This window comes from Lepidochelys kempii, chromosome 4, assembly GCF_965140285.1.
Source record: "Lepidochelys kempii isolate rLepKem1 chromosome 4, rLepKem1.hap1, whole genome shotgun sequence".
NCBI lineage: Eukaryota > Metazoa > Chordata > Testudines > Cheloniidae > Lepidochelys > Lepidochelys kempii.
The window spans coordinates 129,499,356-129,527,087 of NC_136383.1; the positions used below are offsets into that span (position 1 = coordinate 129,499,356).

Below are 27,732 nucleotides of genomic sequence, written 5' to 3' on the forward strand. Positions count from 1 at the left end.
GTTTCCCTCTTGACTTTCAGATCTCTCCAAGAATTTACTCCACTTTTCCCCTGTCACCCTCCTTTCCAGGCCCATGCTCCTCTGCTCTCATTATTAATTTGTGCTGCCTCATTTATCTAGAAACTTTGCACCTCTTTATTTCCCTTCAAGATTGAGATCACTCCCTCTCTTCTAAATCTCATTCCAAAACTTTTCTCTTCTCCTCAGTTTACAACTGTGAAGTTGCTTTGGTTCTACATAGATTATATAAACACAGGAATATGTTAAGAGTACCAACAGTTTTAATAGCGAATAGTTGGGTTTCCTTTTTTAAACAATAATTTGATTTAGAATATTACACTTCTTTAGAATGTTTGATAAATGTGCTGCAATTTTGCATACATTGAAATGAGCCTTTTAGATGGCATACATAAAACTTGTAGTTTATATTTTACTCTGACTTTGACATATGCTTCTAATTTACTTTCTCTTATTGGCATATATTTGTTCTTAATTACATTATTTATTCTTAATTATAATTTGTTCATAATGTGCCTTCAATTTTTAAATGTTTTATTTGAAGGTGTATAAAAGTGTTCGTTCTTGCTTGCATCTGAAGTTTCCTGTGTATCTCTTATAGGGCACCTTTCATAGCCAACAGGCATTGGAATATGGCACCAAACTAGTAGGTGGAATTTCCCCAGGGAAGGGGGGTAAAACTCATCTGGGCCTGCCAGTCTTTAACTCCGTGAAAGAGGTAATTGAATAGTAATGGATTGACTACTAGACAGTAAAGATGCGGGTGGGAAGGTTGTCAAAGTTGAACACGCTAGAACATGTCTAGCATCCAGAGTTGAAAAGGGACAGAATTTGAGTGGAGTCATGGTTACATTTCTGGTTTTAAAATATGTGAGAGATAAAACCAAGGTGGTCTGCGGTCAGTGTCTGTATAATAGTGGGCACAACCAATGAATCAAGTTGGAGTTCCATTTTAAAAGTCACTTTTTGATTTGTACATATAAATAAAATAAGGGCCTAGATGTCATTTGGTGTCAACTTACCTTTATTTTATATGGAGAGTCTTAGATATCCTTCATGACTTAAGCTCTTGATAAATAGATCATAAAAACTGAATGAATAAATGGACTGAAGAGGACACTTTGCTGTATGTGGTGTAAACTCCCTGGAAGATTAACCTATTTTAGGAATCAGTTCTGCAGTTACTCCGTTTATATCTCCTGTTAATCTGAATGAAATTGCTATGCACAGACCTGCTGTGACCATAGACTTTTAAACTCCTGATTTATTTTTTGTCATCAATATTTACATAGATACATTTAAAGAGTTAGTTGCCCAATGTACTCTTAAGGTTTGCTGAATGTTTAATGTGCTTTTTGTTAATGCATGTTTAGGCTAAAGAACAAACAGGCGCCACTGCCTCTGTTATATATGTGCCTCCTCCATTTGCTGCTGCTGCAATTAACGAAGCTGTTGATGCAGAAATCCCCTTAATTGTGTGCATTACGGAAGGCATTCCACAGCAGGATATGGTTCGAGTTAAACATAGACTGATCCGTCAGGATAAGACTCGACTAGTGGGCCCAAATTGCCCTGGAGTCATCAATGTAAGTGTTTGAAACAAACATTTCTTCTAATTTTTCAGAGACTAATTCATCTTCAGTGAATTTTCAAAAAATATTTTCATCATGATTTTTTTTTTTAACGTATTTGTTATTTCTACTCTTTTAGCCTGGAGAATGCAAAATTGGTATCATGCCAGGCCACATTCACAAGAAAGGAAGAATTGGTAAGCCTTGCATATTCATGCTGAAGCTGAAATATGTTGCTTTATCAGGTCATGTCATGACATATAACTAAGCAATAGATATACCGTGTAACAAGTTATTAGTGAATTTAGCAATGGTCAGTGGAGCCAGATTGACAATTCTGGAGACTGAAGCCCCTTATTTTGCCACAGACATTGCTTGAGCAGAAGTAATGCAAGCAAGAGGTTGAAAAGGATTCTTGAGGCAATGTGAGCCACTTTGTTTTCTTAAAGGAACTATGCCTATAAAAAGCATTAAAATCCTCAAATAAAGAACCAAACTCCGAAACACTTATCTTCTCAACACTGTGAGGATTTTAAGAGGGAGGAAAATAGGCTTCTCACTGAATGTTGATTTGTCTGCACCTATATACCATGCTGATGAGTATGTGATAAATATCTGAATAGGGCACATCAGTGGTTCTCAGACTTTTTGTACTGGTGACCCCTTTCACGTAGCAAGCCTCTGAGTGCGCCCCCCCCTTTTAAAACCCACCTTTTTATATATTTAACACCATTATAAATGCTGGAGGCAAAGCAGGGTTTGGGGTGGAGGCTAACAGCTCGCAACCCCCCCCCCCCCCGTAATAACCTCCTGACCCCCTGAGGGGTTCCAACCCCCAGTTTGAGAACCCCTGGGGTAGATATTTTCAGAAGGGGGCAGGGAGGATAGACTGTATGAGGCTGCGACATGCCCAGCATCACACACAGGGTCAATGACACAACCAGGATGTCCGGAGTCTTGATTCCTACTCCCCTTCTTAAAACACTAGAAACTTTTTTGTTAAAGCTACAATGTATGATACGCCATGTAAACTAGGCGCTATTACACAGAGCTTTTGGGCTTCTACTGTAGACAGGGTACACTTGGTTTGACTTCAGAATTGTGCACCATCTGGTGTCACTCTTCACAAGATTTTTACATGTGAGATGGTGCTGCTTAACTGCCAGCTGGGACATCCTGAGTCAGAATCAGAAGGAGAGGAGTGTGCTAGCTAAGCTTCAAAACTCTTGCATTTAGTGTCACTGCAGTGCAAATTCGAAGGTGAAAGCAGAAGCTGGATGCAGTATTAAGTATTAGCATTCGGGTCACACCTCTGGTTTCAAAAGTAGCCATAAACCTGAAATTGAAAAATCAAAGACGAGTGCAGTTATGCCCTTTGTAGATAACTTCTTTTAATAGTCATAAAGCATTGGTTTGATGGTATCATCTCAAGTTGTCTGACATTCCCTTCTGAATCAAACCTCTTCTAAAAGTCTGCAAGAGATGTCAGATACTCATAAAATGTTTGAAAGAGAGAGAATCCAGGGCAAGGCCCATGAAGTACTTAATTCTCTCGCGTTGTCCCCCCCAATGGAAGCATAGCTAGCAGCGTTCTAAGAATCCCGTGAGTGCAAATGTGAGCTTTATGGCACCCGTCCCCCTCCCTAACTCTTCTTGTGCCATGTGCTTCTTGGGTCTCTTTCATCTTCTCCCCCTCCACCCCCCATTTCTGAAGGATTTTTGGATCCTTCGTAGTAATATATTTTAGTAATATTCTAAAGACACATCAACTACAGTAAAAAAGTGGCCTGTTTCCTGCTATTTAACCTCCAGCTGTTTAAAGGATATTTGATCTCAATTAAAAAAAGAAATTACCTTATTTTCATGGACTGAGTGAAACTCTCCACCATCCAACAACACAGTTAGGCTTGAAAGAACTAGATTTAAATTAGTAAATAGAATCATAGGACTGGAAGGGACCTCTAGAGGTCTTATAGGTCAGTCCCCTGCACTTACAGCAGGACTAAGTATTATCTAGACCAGAGGTCAGCAACCTATGGCACTCATGCCAATTTTTAGTGGCACTCTCACTACCTGGGTCCTGGCCGCTGGCCTCAGGGCTCTGCTGCTGGCCTGGGGTACAGGCCACCAGTCCCCTGCCAGCTGGGGTCCTGGCCGGCGGCCCCGCTCAACTCGCTGGCGGCCTGGGGTTCTGTCCTCCAGCCCCCTGCTAGCCGGGGTCCCGGCCACCAGCCCCGCTCAGCCCACTGCTGGCCTGGGGTACTGGCCCCTAGCCCCCTGCCAGCCAGGGTCCCGGCCGCTGGCCCCGCTCAGCCCGCCGCCGGCCTGGTGTCCCGGCTGCCAACCAGGGGCTCTGCTCCTGGCCTCAGCCCGGTGCTCTGCAGCTGCCCCCAGCTGTGGCCCACTGGCCCTAGCCTGGGGCAATGAGGGGTGCAGACAGGGGCGAGAGGGGGCGTGTCTCAGCACCTCCCCCTTAAAAATTTTTCCAGCGCCAATGAGATATTAAGTCCTGATTTGCTGCTTATATCACGCCACATAGAACAGCGCACTACATTTGACACTGTGCGTGCCGTCAGTTACAATTTTTTTTTTCCCCCCACTGTGAGTTGAGGGGTACATTTGACAAAATGTCAGCTCCTAAGAAAGCAAAGTTAGATATCCATTCATTTAAGCTTTCTTGGACAAACACATTTGGATTTATTCAAAAGAAGGACAGTACTGTTTGTGCTTTCTGTTGTGAAAGTGTTTGTTGCACATCAGGTGTTCGACATTTTGAAATGAAGCACAAGAAAACCTTTCTTGATGAAGCAGACAAGACTGAATCGATCAAAAAGACAGTAGCAGGATATGAGAAGCAAAGCAGTGTTTTTAAATGCTTAAGTGTAAGTAAAAATCAAGCTACAGAAGGAAGTTACAAGATTGCACAGTGCATTGCAAAAAACAAAAAGCTGTATACAGATGGGGAGCATATAAAAAGTTTTTCTCGGCAATTCAGAGGTTTTGTTCAGTGATTTGCCAAATAAAGATACGATCATATCTAGAATAAAAGAACTGCCTGTCTCTGCCAGAATAGTTGAGAGATGCGTAAGCAAAATGGCAGAAAACATTAACGAAAAGCAGACCACTACATTAAAAGACACAGCAGTTGCAGTTGATGAAAGCGTGGATATAAACGATGTTCCATGTTTGGCAGTTGTTGCAAGATACTGTGCTTCCAATGAAATCCAAGAGGAACTTTGCCTAAAACCCGTGCATGGCACAATAAAGGAGGAAGGTATCGTGGAAAGTTTTGTAAACCGTTTTTGAAGAAAGAGGAGTTGATGTCAGAAAAATATTTTGTGTGACAACAGATGATGCTCCTGCCATGGTCAGAAAACAGAAGGGATTTGTAAAGTTACTTGAAGATCAAATTGGCTACCCGATAGTCAAATTTCACTGCATCATCCATCAAGAAAACGTATATGCTAAAATTTCTAATTCAGAGGTTAATAATGTAATGAATAGAGTGTTGCGAATTGTGAATTTCCTTGTTGCTTCATCTGCTTTGACTCAGACAGTTTCAAGCACTCCTAGACGAGATGGACAGTGCTTATAACGACATTTCACTTCACAGTAATATTCAGTGGCTAAGTCGTGGCAAGTTTGGTGTGCTTTGTAAACTGTTTTGATGCAATCCAGGCCTTTTTGTCGGAAAAGGGACAAAACTACCCCAAACTGGATGATGACAAATGGCTTTGTAAGCTCATGTTTCTAACTGACATCACCGCTCACCTAAACAAACTCAACCTCTATCTCCAGGGTGCAGGGCAAATGGTTCTGATCTTTATGAAGCCTGGAAGGCATTTGTTGTAAAACTAGCAGTTGTTTCTCGGGGTATTCGAACTTTGACTTTCTGCTACTTCCAACACATAAAAAAGCTATTGACACGTTGCACTGTCAGTGTCAATGAGATTGGAATGTACATGCAAGAACTGGAATCAGAATTTTCTGACAGATTTCAAGATTTCCAGCGATTTGGCCCAATGCTTTCTTTTCTAATTAAACCTGAAAAGTTCAACAAAAGCGACTTGGATTTGTCTGTATATCAGTGGATGGGTGTTGAATATTTTGAAATGCAGCTCATTCAGTTAAAAAGCTCAGAATTGTGGGTATCAAAGTTCGCAGATCTGCGGAGTGCACTTGAAGCTACCAAGAGAGATCATGGGGCCTCTATTCTCACCTGCTGGACGTCTCTGCCTGTGAAATTTAACTCTTGAAGAAAATGGTGTTTGCAGTGCTTTCAGCATTTGGATCCACGTACCTGTGTGAACAGATATTTTCACACATGAAATCTGTCCTCTGTCCCTCTCAGAGCTGGTTAACAACTGATTACTCAAAAACCCGTGTGCAGCTTAAAGTATCCAAATACATGCCAGACACTGGAAAACTCAGCAAGGAAAAGCAAGAGCAAGGATCATACTAAACTGATAAATTAAATTAAAATGCAGATCTTTAAATGAAGTGTCTTAAACATTTTATTTACTTTACATTTTATTACTTTATTTACTTTACATTTTATTTACTTTACATACAATAGTTTAGTTATAATATAGACTTTATAGAGAGAGACCTTCTAAAAATGTTAAAATGTATTACGGGCACACAAAACCTTAAATTAGAGTGAATAAATGAAGACTTGGCACACCACTTATGAAAGGTTGCCGACCCCTGATCTAGACCATTCCTGACAGGTGTTTGTCTAACCTTCTCTGAAAAAATCTCCAATGAGGGAGATTCCACAACCTCCCTAGGCAACTTATTCCAGTATTTAACCATCCTGTCAGTTTTGAAGTTTTTTCTAATGTCCAACCTAAACTGTCCTTGCTGCAATTTAAGCCCATTGCTTCTTGACCTGTCCTCAGAGGTTCAGAGAACAATTTTTCTTCAAGTGCTTGCTCATGTCCATTCCATATTAGGTGTTTGTGTTCCCCACATACACCGGTGCCAGAAGTTTTTCCCTCAGTGGTATCCGTAGGGGACTGGCTCTGGCCCCATCTGGAGTGGAGGCCACCGGCTACCCCCACCCTCAGTTCCTTATTGCCACCAGTGATGGTGCTGGAGCGTCTGCTGTTTTGGCAAGCCTTTTTGCTTTGTTCAGTGTTACGAACTTTTTCTTATAAAATAGTTGTACATAGTTAAGTTATCCCTTAGTGTTAGTGTGTTTGACTTGGTTAGTTGTGAACGGGACTTGGGCTAGGGACAGGTCATGCTTTAAGCCCTGCGATCGCTGCAAAAAATCTGTGCCCATCAGAGATCCCCATAACAGGTGTTTAAGGTGTGTGGGCAAGTCGCATATAAGCAACAAGTGCCGTATCTGCAAGTCTTTCAAGCCTCGGACCAAGAAGGAGTGAAACATCCATGTCAAAGTGCTCCTTACAGAGTCTGCTCCAACTCCGGCACCGGAGCAGTTGAAGTCTGACTCTGCCCCAAGCACCGCAGCGGCGGTGCGGAGCACCCCACGGGTGCCATCGACAGACCGTCACCAATCCCCTTCCCCAGCACCGGCCACGCGACAAAAGAAGACCAGGAGAGGAAAATCTACATCCCGCAAGGGGAAGCAGAGGGGAGGAGGGCAGCTCGGCACCTCCAACTGGGAGTCAGGCCCCAGCTCAGGTCAAGTGGTCCAGCCCACCCCAACCCATGTCTGCCATGCTTGACAGTGACACGGGCCTTCGTCAGTTAGCGGTCCCGTCAATGCCCGAGGCCCTGCAGGCAGTGCAGGATATCGTGGCGCTACCGGTGCTGCCCAAACCAACTACGGCGGTACCGCAGTCTAAGGGTAAACGCACCTTGGGTCCTTTTTATAGGTCCCCGTCTCAGCGGCACCACTCTCTATCGTGGGGGACGTCCCACCAGCACTCGTCTGCATGGAGCCACCAGGTCTCGAAGGCAGAGGCGCAGGCTCAGCAAAGCCTTGACCGTTCTCCAGCGTCAGGGCACTGCCCGCAGGGCTTGAGATGCACCTCGCTGGTGACCTGGCAAAGGCCTGTAGAGGGAACGCCCTTCCTGACATCAACAGCACTGAGACCAGACCAGCACTTCACCCATGGCTTGGCACTGGTCGCGGGCCTGAGACAGTCGCTCCCAGGAGCGGAGTCAGCCGTCAGCTCGCCGGTATGCATCGCTGTGACATGGATCCCCTAGGTTGGGCGGAAGGTCTTTCCAGAGGCGGACCTGCTCCAGCTTCCAGTGCTGCTCCAGATCCCAGTACTGGTCGAACTGTGTAAGGCATAGATCGCCGGAATGCCATTGCCGATCTGCCAAATGCCACTGGTCTCAGAGGACCCGCAGAAGGGACTAATCCTGAGTGGAGAGCTCCCCATCGAGGTGCAGCGATAGGCAGCACAGTGAACGGGGTCGCCAGTCCACTCAGACATGGTCGCCTAAAAGCAACCACTCAGCCTCAGTCGCCGGCACCAGGCAGGATTAATTGCTGGTGAGCCAAAACCTGTCACTGGTGGTTCCCTCGATGTTGGCGGTACCACCAACTATTCCATGGCCCCAGGGCCAGTGGCTGGCTGCCTAGTACCTGTGGAACCTATGGGGCTTTACCCAGCCTTCACAAGGGCTCAGGTCGGTGGCGGGGGCCTCGGACAAACCATTGGCTTCAGTATCCCACCCTCCCCCCAAGCCAGCCGTTCCTGAAGAGAGAACTCCTCAGGCTCACATGGATCCCGGGGATCAGCCAGTTGGACCACCAATGGATGCATCAGACCCCATGGCACCAGATTCTTCCTCCTCGTCTTTGCCTGATGAGGCGATTGTGGGGGGCCCCCTCCCTCAGTTCCTCAGGATGATACTAAGGCTTATCAGGACCTGTTGAAAAGAGTTGCCTCTAACCTCACGCTCCAGGCGGAGAAGCTAGAGGAACCATCAGACTCCCTATTAGATATCCTTTGCTCAATGGCACCGGCCAGGGTGGCTTTCCAGATTGTCCATTTTTCCTGAAATGTTGCGCCCAGAACTGGACACAATACTCCAGTTGAGGGTTATTCAGACCCAGAGACCCTATAGCTGGCAGCCACGTGCTGCCGCTCCTCCAACTCCCGCCTCCTATTTCCCTGGGCCACTTCCCCGTAGCCCTAGCACCTTCTCGGCCCTTTGTATCAGGGGCCTCCTCAGGGTGGAGCTCCCTATTGCTCCCCTGACCCTGCCTTGCACTGCGCTATCTAAGGTGGTACTCTAAGGCAGCCAGTCCTTCTCTTTTGTACTCCAGGGAGAGACTGACCCTGCTCTGTTTAGCAGCCCTTCTTATGGCCCTCCCTGGCTCTGATTGGCTGCTCCATCAAACCTTCCCCTGATTGGCTCTTTACAAGCCCTACTCCCATTGGCTGGGATTTGCGCGGCCTCCCTGAGGGCTGCTTTAACCCTCCATCTACCTGTGTGGGGCAGACACCTGACTGCAGACATGTTTTGACAACCTAGTTTTAGGTCATGACCAAAGGGTAGTGTGGGAAGCCCTGGGAGGTTAGGTCTTGAAGTCGGGGGTTCGCATTCTGGGCTGCAGCTCACCTCAAAGCAGCTGCTCCTGTGGCTTCAGTCCTGAGAGACTATCTGGGCTTAGTTTGGCTTCCCACAGTGGTCGCAGTGGTGCTCAGGTTTGGCCCAGCTGCCCCTCTAGCATAATGACTGCATGGGACCTGCCACACACAATTTGAGTGACTGGGTCTGCAACCTCATGCACCACGGCGCAATACTACTCCACAGATTTGGTCCAGCTGTCCCCCCATCAAGGGGCCTGGGCCAAACTTGAATGATCCTACTGCCCAAATGGTTGCAATCCCCTGAGCAGGGAGCCAAGCTCAGCCAGTCCTGCTGGACAGGAGTTGCAGGAGCCGCCACTGTGGTGCACAGAGTGTACTTATTTTGTTACCCATAATATAGAATATACAGATTTAAAAAATATTTAATAAGCCAGATTTTTTTGTATTAAAACTTATTTACTGGGCCGTGATAGGCCATCAAAATTTACAAGATGGGTCCTGAGCCTAAAAAGGTTGAGAACTACTGTCAGTTTGCTTTTGTAATTGGCTCCATGTGTAAAGCTGTACTGTGAGGAGTGCTGTTTTGGCCAATGCTACTGGCTTGTTGGACAACTTTAGATAACTCACAACTGAGTGTCAGGAAAGCCGACCAGAAAGCAAGAGGGGAGGGCAAATCTAATCTTAACTACTATAGAATATGAATCTTCATGTGTATGCAAGGATATCTAGGAAGTATTGAATATTCCCTGTAATCTTCTAAAGTTATATCCCTGAACATGTGAACTAATGCATATTCAGAAACCAGCTCATTACATACAATACTATCAACCTTGTCTTCTTCCTTTTAAGGTATTGTGTCAAGGTCTGGCACCCTGACGTATGAAGCTGTACATCAGACGACGCAAGTTGGATTGGGACAGTCCTTCTGTGTTGGTGGGTTTCTTCCACCAAACCTCTTCTGTTAAAGACAGACAGGCCCAGTCAGTGTGTAAGAACCACAACACATTAGATTGTAGAAACTATTGAAAAATATTGAATGTCTTTTAATTTTGGTTAGAAATGTTACACCTTTCTAACCAACCTAACTCAGGGACTTTGCATCAATAACAATTGCAATTTAGCAGAATATAACCAGCCCTTTCTGTTAACTAACTCTCATTTTCTGAGTTCATCAAAAGCCTGGCCAAAGCAATCTTGCATGGAAAACTGCCAATATGCTGGAACCTACTGTGGTTTTAGTTTTATTTTAAGGCACAACATAGAAAATATAGCTTATTGGGCCAAATTTTCTATTGGTGTAAAAAGTTTCACCCTTTTACACTACTGGAGAATGTAGCACATATTTGACAGGTTTCAGAGGAACAGCCGTGTGAGTCTGTATTCGCAAAAAGAAAAGGAGTACTTGTGGCACCTTAGAGACTAACCAATTTATTTGAGCATGAGCTTTCGTGAGCTACAGCTCACTTCATCGGATGCGTACCATGGAAACTGCAGCAGACTTTATATACACACAGAGAATATGTATTCTGATTATAATGCAGTGACACCTTCAGGCCTATCCAGGTTTGGGTCCTGTTGTGGTGGGTGCTCTACAAACCTAGGACAATCCCTGCCCTAAAGACATCACGTGTGTTCATAGAATAAAAATCAAGATATGGCGCTTAGCCATGGAAACTGTTTTGAGAGATCAGAGTTGCTTTGAGTGTTTTTTGTTTTTAAATGATACAAACCTTAGGGTATGTCTATCCTTAAACTGCTAGGTGTGATACCTGCACTATCTCTGCTTGAGCTAATGCCTAAAAATAGCAGTGTGTCCATGGCGGCTCGGGCTAACTGCCAGAGTATATTCGCAGGGGCTAGGATGGGTTTGTACTTGGGGTGGCTGGCCCAAGGTGCCACAGCAGCCACAGATTGCTATTTTTAGATGTTAGCTTGAGCAGAGCAAGCGTGGGGATCACACCTGACAGCTCAAATATAGATCTACCCTTACTTAGCCTTTATATTGAACTACCTTTCAGTGTTTAAAATTTGTTCATAAAACATTTCATGCCTGCTAGTGGCGGATTATCCTAGTCATCTCTGGCGTTGAAGTACAGTGTGGGAACAAAGGTGGTAAAGACAGGTTTTCTTTGGGTTGGAAATGTCAGATTGACTGCCTGAAATTCTTTTGTCCACAGACTCTGTGTAACACTGACAAAGGCAATGCAGGCATCCTCACACTGACCATTCCGAGCACGTTCCTTAAACCTGAGGACGGGTGAACGGGAGTTGTCACATCCATTACATTCTTCTTTGTTTTGTAAAGACTGGCACACAAAGATGAATGTTGACCTAAAATTTTAAAAGGCTCTGACTTATGTGTATTGAGCTTCCAGACTTGGTGAGCTCTTTATTTTAGGCTATGTTTTCACTGCCCGAAAAAGTTGTTTTTTTTACAGTGAGATGATTAATGCAAGTCTGTTATCTTGCCATAAAATACTACAAGGTAGTTTTTATGTTGCTAGGTGAGTTCACTATGCCCTCTGCCTAAGGCTCACCTCGCCTAGCTGCATTGAGGTAAAAATTACCTGTGCCTTGTCTCCACTTGGATTGGACAGTGAATTAACTGGCATTAGTCATCCACTATAAAATGTACCTTTCTTGGCAGTGAAGTCATAGCCTTATTCTTGTGTTTGAAATACCTGCCACTACATGTTTGGTTAAGTCAAAACACAGTTTTTAAAAACCTGATTGGGATTAAGAGGATCCCAGCTCTACTACAGGCATCTTCTATGACCTTTGGCAAGTCACTTAATCTGCCTATGCCTCAGTTTCCCATCTGTAAAATGGGATTAATAATCTCTCCTCCCCCTCCCCCCACCACTGTGCACTTTTTAATCTATTCAGATTATAAGAATTTGAGGCAGTGATTGTCTAGTACTGTGTGTACAGTGCCTTGCAGAGAGGGTCCCAGATCTTGATTGGGGGACTCTAGGTGCCAGTGTAATACAAATAATAATAGACTGAAATTAAATTGGTTTGTCTCGGTTGTTCATGTTCACATTTACTCATGTTTGTGTGTTAATGCCTTTCAGGGATTGGAGGAGATCCCTTCAATGGAACTAATTTTATTGACTGTCTTGATGTCTTCCTGAAGGATCCCCAAACAGAGGGGATAATATTGATTGGTGAGATTGGAGGCAATGCCGAAGAAGATGCAGCAGCGTTCTTGAAGGAAAATAATTCCGTAAGTTTCAGAGAATGTGCCATTCATTCCAAAAGACTCTATTAAATGTGTACCACCTTTTAAGCATTTACCACTGTAGAGAAACTTGTTTAGTTCTCAATTAATAAAAAGCCACTACTAGAAAGTTTGGAAAATGCAGTTAAAGCTAGGGTTTAAAGACTCTCTTGAGAATAATTTTGGGTCACAATTCTACAGTGCTGTCTGCCAGAAGAAGAGCCTTTGGGTAGCTCAAAGCTTGTCTTTCACCAACTGAAGTCAGTCCAATAAAAGATGTTACCTCCTACACCTTGTCTCTCGAATATCTTGAGACCAAGATGGCTACAACAACAAAGTTTTTATATTTTAATTGTTTTGTGACCCATATATGGCTCCTCTGTAGAAGCACTGTTTATATATTCATGACTGCTGTTTACATGCACACTTCTTCTGAGAGAAGCCATTCTAAGTATCCTCGGCCAGTGCTTTCATGTCCCTTACCCGCGGGGTTTTCCAAATCTAGATGTCTAGTTCTTGCTCCCCTTTTGAGTACTTGGCCAGAAGTGGTACATCTCTTTCATGGTAGGTGTTTCTTCTTTCACCACAGGGTCCAAATGCCAAGCCTGTAGTGTCATTCATAGCTGGTCTGACTGCTCCTCCTGGCAGAAGAATGGGTCATGCTGGGGCAATCATTGCTGGGGGGAAAGGTGGTGCTAAAGAGAAAATTGCTGCTCTTCAAAATGCTGGCGTTGTTGTCAGTATGTCTCCTGCTCAGTTGGGTAGCACTATACACAAGGTGAGTTACACAGATGTCAGAAGTGCTTTGAAATGATGGCATTTAGCCAGTATAACCAGAACAACAGACATATGAAAGCTGCCTTTTGCTTTTGTGTCAGTTTTGCTTCTTCCAAGTGAACAGTTATAATACACTGTTTCCTCATTTAAGTCTATTTAAAACTGCATCTTGACATGTAGCGGCTCTACTGAACAAAAAAGCCATTAAATAACAGTTGCAGCTGAGTCTTTATTCACACAAGCAACTTTGTGTCATGTTCTCCTTTGTCAAAGCCATGTGGCAAAATTCAGAGAATATTTGGCTCAGTAACAGACTAGTACCATTCTTCTTTTACAGCAGCTAAACATCATATGAACCTGAATTGATTCTAGATCAGAAAACACCCTTTACTTTTTTTACGTTACAGATACTCGGTAACTTTGTAACAGTGCATGGACTAGCTTATCTTTTTCCACAGCTATCTACTGATTTATTTAAGAACATTATTTTGACTTTAAAAAAAAAAAAAAAAAGCTAATTCATATCCCTGGGCATATGCATGCAATTCATAACAATCCTGTACCTCATACAGAAGTTGAACTCCTTTCTGATTTCTCCCGCATAGATCTACAAAGGGTCTTAGGCATTGCAACACTCAGCAAATTGTGATGCTGAACTTCTAAGCACCTTGTCGTCTGGTGGAATCCACAGCCCTGAGTTAGAGCCTAGGTTCTCTGTACAACTCATGGGGAGAGTTAGGAGCCTACAGATGGGATCCACAAAAGCCAACACGCTCAACATGGAGCTACCTAAGCTAGGCAGTTGGAAATGTTGAGAAGAGGGGCAAGGATTTCCCCTAAGCACTGGACTATGGGGTATTCTGGTGTTGGAGACTCATTCTCACCTGTTGCAGCTATTCCTCTGGGTACAAATTAAATAGAATCACTCATTTTCTCTGGCCCAATGAATATTGACCAGTGGTTTGGGCACTCACCTGAGAGATGGGAGACCCAAGTTGGAATGCCTTCTCCACATCGGGCAGAGTGGGCAATGGAATTTAGATCTCCCAGATGAGTACTCTAACCACAAGGCTGAAAGTTACAAGGGAGTCTCCCGCTTCCCTCCCCCCCCCAACTGTTTTGAGTATGCTCAGAACACACTTACTGATTTGGGCCTTGCAGGTGAGATAGGTGGGGGAATGCCTATTTTGATGACCCCTTCCTCCCCAGGGGCCTTAGGTATGAAACAGGGCTCTAGACTGATGTGTCTGCATGCATGCTCACTGGCAGAAAAGTAGGATGCCTACAGAACTTGAATGGTGGAAGTTTAGATGCTTGTGGACTTTAGGTGTCTTCAGCATTGGGTGACAGCTGAGCAGGGGTTTTGAGGATCTCTGTGCTGCCTGAAGCTGCAGGTAGGCACCTAAGGCCTTTTTGTGGATCTAGCCCTAATTTTTTTCAAAGTCTACACAGTCACTTAACATTTATTTTAACTATCTTTGCTTTTCTTTCGGGATAACTGTCTACGTTGCACAGCATGTTTCCCCGTGTTTATTCCCCCCCTCCACGCCCCCACTGTTCCTCAGACGTTCTTGTCAACTGCTAGAAATGGCCCACCTTGATTATCACTACAAAAGATCCCCCCTCCCCCCCGCTCTCCTGCTGGTAATAGCTCACCTTACCTGATCACTCTCGTTACAGTGTGTATGGTAACACCCATTGTTTCATGTTCTTTGTGTATATAAATCTCCCCGCTGTATTTTCCACTGCATGCATCTGATGAAGTGAGCTGTAGCTCACGAAAGCATAAGCTCAAATAAATTGGTTAGTCTCTAAGGTGCCACAAGTACTCCTTTTCTTCTTGCACAGCAAGATATTTGCAAGATATTTAGAAAATTTTCACGGTTTCTGCTGTATTTCTGTATACTTTAAAATGGAGGTCTTAACTAAAGCTGGGTGAAATTTCTTCAGCAAATAGGAAATTCACCAAAAAATGCATTTTTCAGGACAGCAAAACTATTCCCAAATTCCAATGGGTTTCGGCTTGGAAAAATTAGTTTTTTCAAAAAGTCTAAACAGTTCGTTTTGACCATTTTGAAATTTATCTGAAGAGTTCAGTTTAGTTCCAAACAGAATTATTTTTGGATGTTTTTGGTTCGTCCTTTGGACTGACAAATCAATTACTAGCCTTAACCATTTCTAGTCATTTCTTTAAAGAGCTGAAATGCAAACTGCTGTTCTGATGCAGCACCGTTATAAGAATTCACTGAAAGAATGTTAGACCACGACTGGGGGCAACAGGAGCGCCTTGACAACATCATATTTAGATGAGGCTGATGAGTTAATATATTACAGGCCCCGCACAGTGGGGTGTGTATTGGTTCTTTTTTCTTTCCCCTCCCCTCCTGCATCTGCCATGGACTCTTTTTGGGGTATGAGATGGGGGAGATATTTTCCTCCTTCTCTCCTGTAGAATCCACTATCTTCCAATTTTAACTTGGTACTAAGACTTCCCTGTTGGTGTATCAGGCTTCTGATTGAAAATTGAGGCATGTTGTCTATCTTGCTAGCAGGTAGAGGGGAGGGTCGACTAGGAAATGACTGTGAGAAGTGGATATATAGTTTGGTGTTACCATCTTTTTCGAGAATTTGGCAGCAAAATTCTGCCATCTTTTTCATTCCAAAAATCAGCTTCACTTGAGATAAAGGCGTGAGTGGAGATTTTTATATAGATATATATAAAATATAATAATGACATGGGCAGATGCATTTAATAATAAAAGGAAGATGTAAGACTGTCAATATTTTCACTGTTTAAGAAACTGTCAACAAAAAACAAGTTGCAATGTGAAAATGAGGTTGAGTGAATCTGTATATGGGAGGTTAAAGCCCTGCACCTGGCTCAGTGAAATTTTAAACAGACCCAAACAAGGGTGACTTGGAATAGCATTTCTTCTAAGTGCCCTCCTTCTAGTGTGTTTTGCCTGTGTTTTTAAAAGGATACTGAAATGTACAGCTTTTTGGAAAACTCTCTTGTCACAACAGTAATATGTCTATTTTTTGCTCTCTCTGAAGGAGTTTGAGAAGAGGAAACTGCTGTAAAACCCCTGGAACGTTATCACAGAAAAGTCAAGACAGCACCTTGCCTCTGTATATGTCGTCCACTAATCTTCAGCTGCCTGAATGTGACTGATACTTGGTTCTGAATTTGACTTTAAAGCCATAAACTTTATTTCACTGTCTCCTGCTCAGAAATGGTCACCTGATTGTACATCATAGCAAATTAATAAATCTATCACTAAATTTGATTTTTGAATTCTGCAGCTCAGTGATTTTTTTTTTTTCCTCCCCCCCATTGCAAGACAGCTTTTTAAGAGGAGAAAAAAACAGCACAACCCTATCTGGAAGCATTTGAGAGCATTTTTATAGCTTTAGATTTATATACTCATTGCACTCTGAGTTAATGTAGCTTGTACAAAGATGCATTGAGTGGGGTAAGATATCCGCTTTGTGAGCACGCACGTTTTAAAAACCAAGCAGTCTTTCTTGCTCATTAGTGACTAGGAAATACTTTCTGAGCTTTAGGCAAAAGTTGATGCCGTCCATTGAATTACTGCTGTTTGGATCCACAGAGTGTGTCCTGCTGATCCTTGCAGCTGGCTATGTTGGTATACGTCAAAATGTATTATTCAGAGCTGCTGAACCATACAGAGCATAGCCCCACATTAGTGAGGGGCTTGTTATTTTGTGTAATTTCTGGGGAAAGCTTCAGAGAGTTTGTCTTCCTTTTATTGACAAGGATTTCACTTAAACACTTGTCCAGAGTGGAGCCAATGCCCCATAAATGCTTTAATTGATATTTCAGAGTTATATTTATGTTCATAAGAGTTTAAATTATAGTTTCCCATGAAAATGCATATTCATACTGTGTGTAACTTGGAAATCGCATTCTTTCTGCTTATATTACCTTAACTTTTCTTCTTTTAACCTTAGACAGATGGTGCTTTGCTTTGAATGTTTTGAAATACTGATAATGTTAGGATTTGCTGCAGTAAAAAAAAAAAAATTCTGAAAACAAACGTGCTGGGGTATATTTCTTGTAAATGATCCACCAGTGCTACATGCAAAGGTTCTATTTTACTGTACGAATAGAGCAAATTGAGTGCCTGTGAATGAGGATTACAAGTTATAATAAGTGACTGAATTTAGGATTGCTTTCATTATAAACAAAATCAGCTAGGGAAACCAAAATTAGCTGCTTATGTAACATTTCTTGAAGAACAAATGCTATGCCATAACAATTCTATTCCAAAACCTCATGTCCTTATTATGTAAAGCTGTAGTTGTGGTTTTCAGCAGCACACTCTGCAGTTTGTCTTGATGCTCCATGGTCCGTGGTGAACAGGTTTTCTAAGGCGGCTGTTTCAGGTCTCGGAAACCTTGGTCCTGAAGCACTGGAAACAAACTCTGTCAATATTACCCTAGTATTTACAAGGTGGGCTATTGGGTACAATTACAATATTCATCTCAGTTTAGTTTACAGAAGTAACTTGTCCTAAGACTGCCACTGGATGGTTGAAGGTGGTATGAGTCGGATAAATAGCACATTTGCACAAGACTTTCAGAAAGAATTGACAAGGCTCTTCAATGCTCTTAAGCAAAGTAGGCAGTCATGGGATAAGGAAGGTCCCCTTATGGATTAGAAGACGAAACGAAGGGTAGGAATAAACGGTCAGTTTTTACAATGGAGAGAGCTAAATATTGGTATCCCCCAAGGGATCTGTACAGGTACCAAAGCTGTTCAATGTATTTGTAAATCTGGAAAAAAAGAATAAACCATGAGGTGGCATAGTTTACAGACTATACAAAATTACTCAGAATTGTCAAGTCCAAAGCAGACTGTGAAGAGTTACTGGGTGCCTGGGCAACAAAATGGCAGATGAATTTAAAAGTTGATAAATCCAAAGTAATTTAAATTGGAATACACAATCCCGACTAGCCATATAAAATGATGGCTGTTACTACTCAAGAAAGAGATCTGAGTCATTGTGGATAGTTCTCTGAAACCATGTGCTCCAGGTGCAGCAGCAGACAAAAACTAACAGAATATTAGTAACCATTAGGAAAGAGAGATAAGACAGTGTCATAATACCCGTGTACAAGTCCATGGAATGACCACACCTTCAATACTGGAATGACCACACCTTCAATACTGCATTGAGTTCTGGTCTCCCCTCTGCCCCCCCAAATAAATAAAATTGAAGTACAGAGAAGGTCAACAAAAATGATTTGAGGTATGGGACATCTTCCATATGAGGACAGAAGAAAAAGACCAGGACTGTTCATCTTAAGAAAGAGATGACTAAGGCAGATATGATAGAGGTCTATAAAATTATGAATGGTGTAAAGAAAGTGAATAAGGAAGTGTTATTTATCCCCTCATGTACCACAAGAACCAAGGATCCCCAATGAAAATAGGTTTAAAACCAATGTAATGAAGTACTACTTCACACACACTACTTAACACACAGTTAACTTGTGGAGCTTGTTGCCATGGGATGTTGTGAAAGCCAAAGGTATACCTAGGTTTAAAAAAAGAAGTGGATAATTTCACGGAGGATATGTTCATCAATGGCTCTTAGCTAAGACAGTCAGGGACAAAACCCCATGCTCTGGGTGTCCCTAAACCTCTGACTGCCAGAAGTTGGGACTGGACAAATTCTCCTCTTTGGTTCATTCCCTCTGACACTGGCCACTGTCAGAAAACAGGATACTAGGCTAGATGGACAGTTGATCTTATCCAATAGGGCTATACTTATGTTAGACTTTATAATAGTAATTTCTTAATTATTCTTGCTAATATGCTGAGTTTTGCAACCTATGCATGGTTTAATCTGGAACATTTGCTGATGAGGAGAGAGAAATTACAGTTTAATTTATGAGAATGTATGCCTACCTCTTAACCAATAAGCTGTGACAGCTTTGAGACCACTGTAGCAGTGACCCCCTATTAATAGTTGAGTTGCCTTCAGTGGTGTGCTGATGCTTGCCCAGGGACAGTTCTCAGCAGGCACCTACCGCTCAACTTGCATGAACTTCCACGCCATTAGAAGTATGACTTGCAAAGTCACACCCACCTTCAGTGTAATAAGCTGCCTATTGGAGACTGCTTCATTAAAGCCCTTTTAGGGGCACAGGCTACCATAAAACCAATGGCAATTATCCGGTGACAGAATGCTACCTCTACTTCTGAAAAGTGGTGTTTTAAATTGCATGTGACCCTGCTTTAACAATTACAACACTTCACCACCAGCTATTCACTAGCCAGCCAGCCATTCTCCTATATAGTAGGACAGCCTCTGCTAGCCTAGAACTCTGCAACACTTACAGACGTGGGCGAAGTATATCCTTACCTGGATATAAAGCTTAATTTGTGCAGCTGCCTCTGAAGTGAGAGTATAACTCTTAACAAATGTAAGTTGTCAGCTCCTGCTGCTGTTACAGTTTCATAGGCAATGTATTTTTTTAAAATTGCTTCAAGAACGTGGTGTGTTAATGTTTCATGTGCTTGTGAATAAATACTTTAAAAGGCTGGAATGGGAACATTAGTCCTCCTTTGCGCCCCCCCCCCCCACAAGAAAAAAAGAAAAGGCAAATACCTTCTACCATTAAGTCTTGTTACAGTTTTGGTTCACTGATCTTCTGTTTCCCTGTAACTTAATTCCTGCTGATGGAAAAAGAGAGGGTGCCTGCTTGTAATGACAAGCTAACTGTCAAGACTTACTAAATGTAATTATTTTCCAAGAGGCTGATTCTAAATTTGAAGGGCCTGATTTTAATTGTCTCCTGCTTATGTTCAGGCTGTATAAGTCACTCATGCCTCCTAAGGAGGAGCAATAGCAGAGGCTTCATTTAAGTTAATGTAAGAAAGTTTAGCATAGAACAACTTCTGCTATATATTTAAGAAATGGCCACAGGTCTATTCTACGTTCCTTTTCATTGATAGCTGCGTCTGCCCTTGGACACTATGACCTTGTCTTCTCACTAACACTTGTGTATGTCCATTGACTTCAGTTGAGTTATTACTGATTTATGAGGAAGAGGAGAGTACTGGGCCCAGTGAGTGCATACTGTGTATATACAAATCAGCGTATTGATTGGCTTGGCAGTCTATGCAATAATTCTAAAAATCATCTTTTTGTGTGTGTATTCTACATGGCTTACATGATTTCTAAGGGTCAGCCATTTGCTTCCTTCTGGAATGTTAGGGATATGACTATTTTTCACTAGTCTCCCTACGTGGAAAATTACCTTCTGTATTTAAAAAGATGTTATGAATTAAAGACCCTATTAAGTTCAATAAAATGAATTCCTGGGAACATCGACTAATAAACACTGATGCCATCAACCTCCATAAAATGGGTTCATTTGAAAGTGGAATTTAATGACAGCAGAGCATTTTAAACATAAATCTATAGGACTTTTAAAACACATTTTTTTTACCTGGAATTCAGGTCATATTCATTTACTGTACTGGTGGTGAAAAAGCCTTGGTGGATCTTTGACTAAGGTTACTTGCTTCTGCTGCAATGTCTGCAAGATATCAGTCAGCACCTGATGGCCGCATCAGAGGCAAAAAATCCCAAAACTTCTAAGCAGTTTGGAATCATGAAGTTGTGTGGAGCTACTGAATATAACCATGTGCTCTTCTTACTGTTAGCCTTGTCCTCCCTTGCCCTTCCCGCCTATTGTTCATTACTTGTCATGTCTTGTATTAAACTCAACTGTAAGTTCTTCATGACAGGTCTGTGTCTTCCTATACTTTTGTACAGCACCTATCGCAGTGGGGCCCCGATCCTGACTGGTGACTTTAGATGCTCCTCTCCTATCAATAAATAACACAGGCATGGTGACTCCCCACACCAGATAGTTTGCAGTTGCCCAAAGCAACCGTGAGATGATACTCATCACAATTCAGTTTAACATCTTACAGAATGAAAAGTCTTGTCACTTTTGCTTTACTCTCTATTTTGGCAACTGCACTTCCAGCCCGCTTATAAAGATGGGAGCCCAAACTGTGTTTTAATAGCTGTGCTCCCAAATAACATAAAAACCAGGCAAATGAGCAGAAATTTATTTTCTGAATGGCTCATGACATGGCCGTGGGCTGCAGTCTGTACATTTACTGCAGTTTCACTGTAACAACATGTTTTAAAAGACCATTATGTATCTGCAGAGTACAGAGGTCACTGTGAGTGATTGTGGCAGTTCCCAACAAAAATGGTGATACGTTTGGTTCAGCGATGGCATGGGGTATAGGGAGTATTCTTTCCGTCCTCTTAATTCAGATATTTTGGAGGGGTTTTCTATAAACAGAGGCTTATTCCCTTTGCCTTTTCTAATCACAAAACTACTGCATGAGCATAGGCCAGTGTTTTCAAAAGTGGCTTCTCAGCTTATAACATTTTATAGATTTCAAAGCCAGAAAGGACCATTGTGATCATCTATTCTAATCTGTATAACTCGGCCCAGAGAACTGCTCCAAAATAATTCCTAGAGCAGATTTTTTTAGAAAAAAACATCCGATCTCGAGTTAAAAATTGCCAGTGATGGAGCATCCACCACTGTCCTTGGGAAATTGTTCCAATGGTTCATTACTCTCACTGTTAAAAATGTGCACTTCTTTCCTTGTTTTATTTTGGACTGTGTATCCCACTGTTGATTTCACTAGAAGCTGCAGGTGTGCAGCACCTCTGAAAGACAGGCCCAAAGTTTTGCAAGTTGCAGACCAAAACTGAGGGCACCCAAAATCAGAGCACGTTTGAGAATTTTGACCTGTCTTTCTACCATGAAACCTTCAAGGATCAGCTTCACAGAGAGCCTGATTCATCAACAGGTGCCATTCCATGTGTTTCAATGGGCTTTTGGTCAAGCCTACGAGCCTCCTTGGACTCAGCCTTTACCCTTCCATGAAGCCTCAACTTTTGGATGTGTGTTACCTCCTGAAAATTAGCCATCACTAGAGTTAACTGACAAGTTGCATCAAAATGTTTTCATAGAGAATTGGGTTTTTAACTGAACACATTTTCACAGAAGGTGCCTGCTTTCTGGGGGAAATGTTTGATCGTTGTAAAAAAACCGGAATGTTGTGAAAACTGAAATATTTCAATTTGAAAATGCTACTGTACTGTCTCATGGGATTTGTAGTTTGGTTGCCTCTGAACCTCATTCACCTCTATGGTCCTGTTTCCCCAGGCAAAGTACACTTCCATGCCTGCATCATGGTTAGGTTCTCCTATGCTGCTCTGCACACTTCATGAGTTGTCTGTTTCTGTCTGACTTCCTGTGTGACGCACTTCTGAGAGGCATGCCCATGCCTGCTTTACAAGTGACAAGGTGCTCAAACTTGACAGGTACCCAAGATGTTCAGGGAAGTTTGGTGGTGGTGGGCAGGGGTGTATAGTTTTTTTTTTTTTTTTTAACTTCCAAAACAATGCTTGCCAAGTTCACTTCTATAGAAGTGAGTTAAGCAGTGAGCCACTGGGCATTAGTAAATGCAACATAGTCCTTTTCACATGGTATTCATTAATACTGGAAACAAGGCCACCATCCATGTATTGCCTAGCACTGGTTGAAAAATGTTTGGTTTTTTTCATGTGGAAAATTTCAATGAAAACAACTGCCAATGAAAAAAAAATCATTGTAATCAATTTTTTCTATGGAAAAACTTCAGCTTTTCTGTGAAAATTCAAATACCAAAAATTGCCAGCTGAAAATCTACACGCTTGGTCGGAAATCCCAAATGTTTTGATTTGGAAACGTAGCTGTGCTCCCTCATGCTGCCATTATCCTCTATGGACATCCTCTATCCTTGGCATGAATATATCTCCCAGGATGCAGTGCAGTCCTCAGAGAGGCGTCAGGGCAAGGGCTCAAAGAAGCACCTTCCTCACTTTGAAATTGGATGAGTTTTAAATTGAATTTCTAGAGGTGCCGAGATCCTCTGATACCTTCTTTGTGTTTGCTCTTCTGCCCACTAACAGAATAGAGCATTGTTAGGCTCAAACAGAAATTTTTTTAAGCAATATCATATTAAAATTAAAAAGAACCAAAGACTTCTGCAGTCATTGGTTGCTCCCCTGAGCTATAGATAGAGAAAATTAAACTGGGAAGAAAAAATTCTTCTCAATTACTTAGCTATATGAGCACGAGGCACTGCCCCGTAGAGCATGTGAATCGTGACAGCGTTGCCACTTAGACATGATTGAGGTGTCGCGGCAAGCAAGCCTTGGGGTGGACATGATGTGGCCTCTTGGGCCTCTTTCTGAAATTGTTCCACACACTTAACTCCCGTTGACTTCCAGCAACCAACAACCAGGCTGCTGGTGTTCAAATTTTGCACACGAGGCACTCAATCACTCCCAAAGCAGTCCAGGGCTTTGTGCCTTACGAGCAGAGTTTGAGAATATCTGTCATATTTGAACCAACGCAAAAAAATAAAAATTGCTCCTCCAGAGTAGTTTTGTCACATCTAAATTGTGCTGTGCGCCTTGGCCTCACGCCTGGAGGGTTTGTGCCATGGGCAGGAAATGCAGAAGTCTCAGGCTTGTGTGCCGAACCTCTGCCTGCCCCTCATCCCTCTCCTCTCGGACAAGAACAGTCAGGCTATTGGGGATCATTAAACTCTGGGGGGAGAGGTAGGTGGAAGGCACAGTCCTCTTTCCCCAAGGCGGCCCCCGAACAGGCTGCGTCCCAGTAAGTGTCCGGAGGTCTCCTGCACCTGCAAGTCCACCCGAGTGCAATGACTGTGATGCTAGAGTGGCACTGGCTTGTGCCCTCTCCCCCACCACATCAGTGAATCAGGATTAACGCCACCAGGAGTTCCGCTGCTGCGCGATCAGCATTGGGGCCTGCAAATCAAGGTGCGGATTCAGCAAAGCACTTAAGCAGCTGGATAGTTTGGGGCAGGGCCCAGAGTCAGCCCTGTTAGCTCAACGGAATTGCACCAGAGATGAGTTTTAAGCCACTGAGCCAGCATCTCAGCTCATGGGGCTGTATTGCCTTCAATGGCCCAATTTACACCTTTCAGTTGGGAACCTGACCCCCTTTGTATTTAAGGGTATGGCTATCCTGCAGTCAGAGGTGTGATTGCCGCTCATGTCGGTATACTCCTGCCCCCAGCACAAGGGGCTTCATCAGCAGGCTCCCAGCTAGGATAAATAGCACATCCCCCTCCACCCCCACCCGAGGGGCTGCTGGGGACATGGTCAGGACATTTGTGCATCCTTGCTGTTCTGCAGTGACCCGCAGCAGCTATGGCTATAGTGGAGCAAGTTAGTGCAACGGTCAAGGTTTTGCAGCCCTAGGCTAAGGGAGTTGCTGTGTCTCCCCCTTGGACCCTGCGCTTGGCTTTGTAGCAGCAGGGATGGATTCAGATGTGACTATGTATAAATCAGCAAAGGCGCAACAGAGCTTCCAATCTAAACAGACAACCCTGCAAGGAAACATTATCATCCTCATTTCACCCGTGGGGAACCGAGGCACAGAAGGATTAAACGACTTGCCCAAGGTCACAAAAGGAGTCTGTAGCAGAGCCAGAAATCAAACACAGCTCTCTGGAATCCCAGGCCAGCATTTCAACTATGCCCTAGCTCCTCCTCTCTGCTTATAGTGCAGATAAACAGTCATAGACAATGAACCGTCTTTATTATAGTATCGTTTCATGTGTATGTGAGAGAAGCAATAACCCTCTATTTTTCAATTGGTCCTGTTTACTCGATGGCCTATTTCTGTTGCAAAACCTCTACTAAACAAGTGATTTACTATGACTTTTATAAATGAACCTGCAACACTGGGAGCTGTATCTGTAACACAGAAAGCCAACCCACACACCATTAATCCATGCTTTTTTGCAGCAATGGGAAACAATATCATTCGAAACCATTGCACATTGCAATCGGATTGTACATTTTATGACAGCGGCTTCCAAAAAAATAAACACGAATTAGTGAACTAAAGAAAATGGGCTCTGCTAATTTCCAGGTGGGCTCGGTTCTACACTGAGCAGCCTGAGAAATAGTATCTTTTAACTAGGACATGCCCAGGGCTGGCCTGGCTTGCTGATATCAATCATGCCTTAGGGCAGGGGTAAGAAATTATTTTTTGTCACGGTCCAAATTTCTTGGTCAAAGCATAGTCACAGTCCAGACCACTGTTCCCTCTAAGCTGTGCGTGTGTGTGCGAGCACACAGATCCTAAACCCCGCACACACGGCGACAGACCGCACGCACAAACATTTGCACAGCAATTTGCAGAGAAGAAATGTTTTGCGCACACGGCCTGTTAAAAATTCGAGGGAACGTTGGCTCAGCTCCCCTCCTCTAACTCCCCAGTCGCCCCCCTCCCCCCGCCTCCCACAAAGCGCCATGATCGTCTGCCAGCTCCCTGCCTAGAGAGTTAGGTGACCTTATTTCCCTAAACTGAAAACGGGACACATGGGGCTGGCCTGAGCCACTTGGTGTTGCTGCTTCCTCCCCCCTCCCCCCCCCAAAAAAACCCCACACGGTTCCCCCATGCCCCCAGTTGAGCCAAGCAGCGGAGACGGGGCAGGGGGCGAGGAATGGGTATGGGCTGGGATCTGGGCAGCAAAGCAGGATGTGTATGTGTGTGAGGCCTTGCTCAGAGCCAGGCAGTGACGCTATTGGACTGTGATCCAGCTAGCAGTGTGATGCCCCTTTGGGAGCTGGGATAGCAGAGGGACAGGAAGGAGGCTCCGGGTACTGGGAGGGACTGAGGAGACTCCAGATAGCAGCCCTGGGGAGATGGGAGGAGGCCAGGATGTGGGAGAAGCAGGTGACTGGAGGCGGACTGTGGAGGGAAGAGGCCTGTTTGGGTGGGGTTGGGGGCTGGAGAGGGCTCCAGGAACTGGCCCTGAAGGATGTGGGGTAGGGAGGACATCAGGGCAGGGTGGAGGGCTCTGCGAACGGCTCAGCAGCAGGAAGCATGAGACTGGGGTGGGGTTGGAGAGTGAGGATCACAAGGCTGGGGTGGGCTATGGGGTGGGGGTATGAGGCTGAAATGGAGGTGGGCTCAGGGGACACAAGGCCGGGGTGTAAGCTCAGGGGACAGTCCGCCTATTGAGTACCCCGGCTTTGGGTTTTACACAGCCAGTCTGTTACCTGCTTGAACAGGCCACACAGCCTGATCCAGTATTGAGGCCCTCCTCAGGTCAAAAAACACCTTCAGACTCAGAGTACAGCTGCCTCTCATTTCATGGCAGGCGTTGCTCTGAAGAGACAGAGGAGATGTTCTCCATCGTTGGCATTGAGGAAGAGGTCTCATAAGAGACCTCTTCCATGCTTCCTGCTCCAGGTCATGGGGCGACTCCTCTGCCTACTCCAGGAAAAGTGCAGACCTGCATGGGACTGGTGCTGGTGCATGGGATGGTATGGCTACCGCTGACCTTTCCCTGGTACCCAGCGGGAAGGGCAGAAACCCCGTACAGTTGACTCTGCTTCCGGCCTCCAGGCGTCCGTTGAGTCTGGTACCAATGAAGGCAATGCCAGTACTGACTGTAACCACTGCGTCAGCATACCAGCCTATGGTGGACCTGCTCTGCCCTTCTGTTCTCTCCTCACTGTTGGGTGAGGACTTTCTGAGGTTTGTGTCTTCGGGAAGCTCCTCCAATGGAGCCTTTGTGCTTCTCGGCATGACACGTAGACACTCCCGTGGGCATGGACCTGCTACCAGAATCAGTGCAGGAGACCTTGGCACTAGGACCCTCTTTGCCCCCACCCTCGGCTGTATTCAACACCGCGAGTGGTCCCAGCCATCCACCATCCACATTGACATATTCGCACTGCTTTTTGCGTTAGGACCTTTGCGTTCAGTACCAATGATGCTGCCTTCTTTGGAGGCACCAATTCCACCTTAGTCTGTGCAATGGTTGAAATGGACTGCCTATTGGCTCCCTCAAGCATCACTCTTCCCATGTTGCTGAGATCTCAGGTGCTCTGATTCCAAGTTGGAGTCATCATCCTACTGCTCCGCATCACCCGATTAGCTCTGGGGGTTGTCAGTGGACCAATATGGCTCCCAGAGTTGGTCTGCATCCTATGGCCAGGACGGAGGTTGCTGTCCTGCCCCTTACAGGCCCTACCTATATCAGTGGCCATGGACTCAGTGGGATGCTCCTTGTTCACAGAGACCCTGCTCTTCATCCTGTTTGAAGCCAAAGTCACCTGCCAGGTCAATGGTGGCAGCTTCAGATTTGCCCCGGCCCAGGCATCAGTGGTTTTCCTCTCCATAGAGCCACAAGAGTCCTCCCTCCTGGGCACATTTCCCTGGGAGCGAGAGCCTCTTTTGGCTCAGCCAAGACATTTGTCCTCATCACTGGATGATGCTGTGCTGCTGGGTTCATTCCCCTGCCCCCCCCACACACTTCTATCCCAGAGGACTTTAAGGCATACCAGGACTGTTTGTGACACCAGCCAGAAAGAGCCCTGTAAAGTACACCAGCCTCAGTAACACCAGTGGCTAAGTGCATGAGAAAACTCTACTTTGTTCCCATGCAGGAATTTGAGGGGTTCTATTCCCACCTGGCCCCAAGTTCCCTGGTTGTAATGGTGGTCAATGATGGGGCCCG

The 27,732-nt window shown here is 44.2% G+C and overlaps 1 protein-coding gene across 2 annotated transcripts in view; it reads left to right on the top strand.

Annotated features, from left to right (window-relative positions):
* SUCLG1 (succinate-CoA ligase GDP/ADP-forming subunit alpha) overlaps nt 1-16,396 on the top strand; it is a 29,527-nt gene extending 13,131 nt beyond the window's left edge. For both annotated transcript variants that reach the window (XM_073342911.2, XM_073342910.2), the window contains exons 3-9: nt 620-736; nt 1,392-1,604; nt 1,729-1,786; nt 9,962-10,045; nt 12,187-12,338; nt 12,922-13,110; nt 16,164-16,396. In XM_073342911.2, the coding sequence (XP_073199012.1) occupies nt 620-736; nt 1,392-1,604; nt 1,729-1,786; nt 9,962-10,045; nt 12,187-12,338; nt 12,922-13,110; nt 16,164-16,190 (840 nt within the window). In that variant the 3' untranslated portion in view covers nt 16,191-16,396. The remainder of the gene's footprint in view (nt 1-619; nt 737-1,391; nt 1,605-1,728; nt 1,787-9,961; nt 10,046-12,186; nt 12,339-12,921; nt 13,111-16,163) is intronic.
* Nucleotides 16,397-27,732: the final 11,336 nt, after the last annotated feature.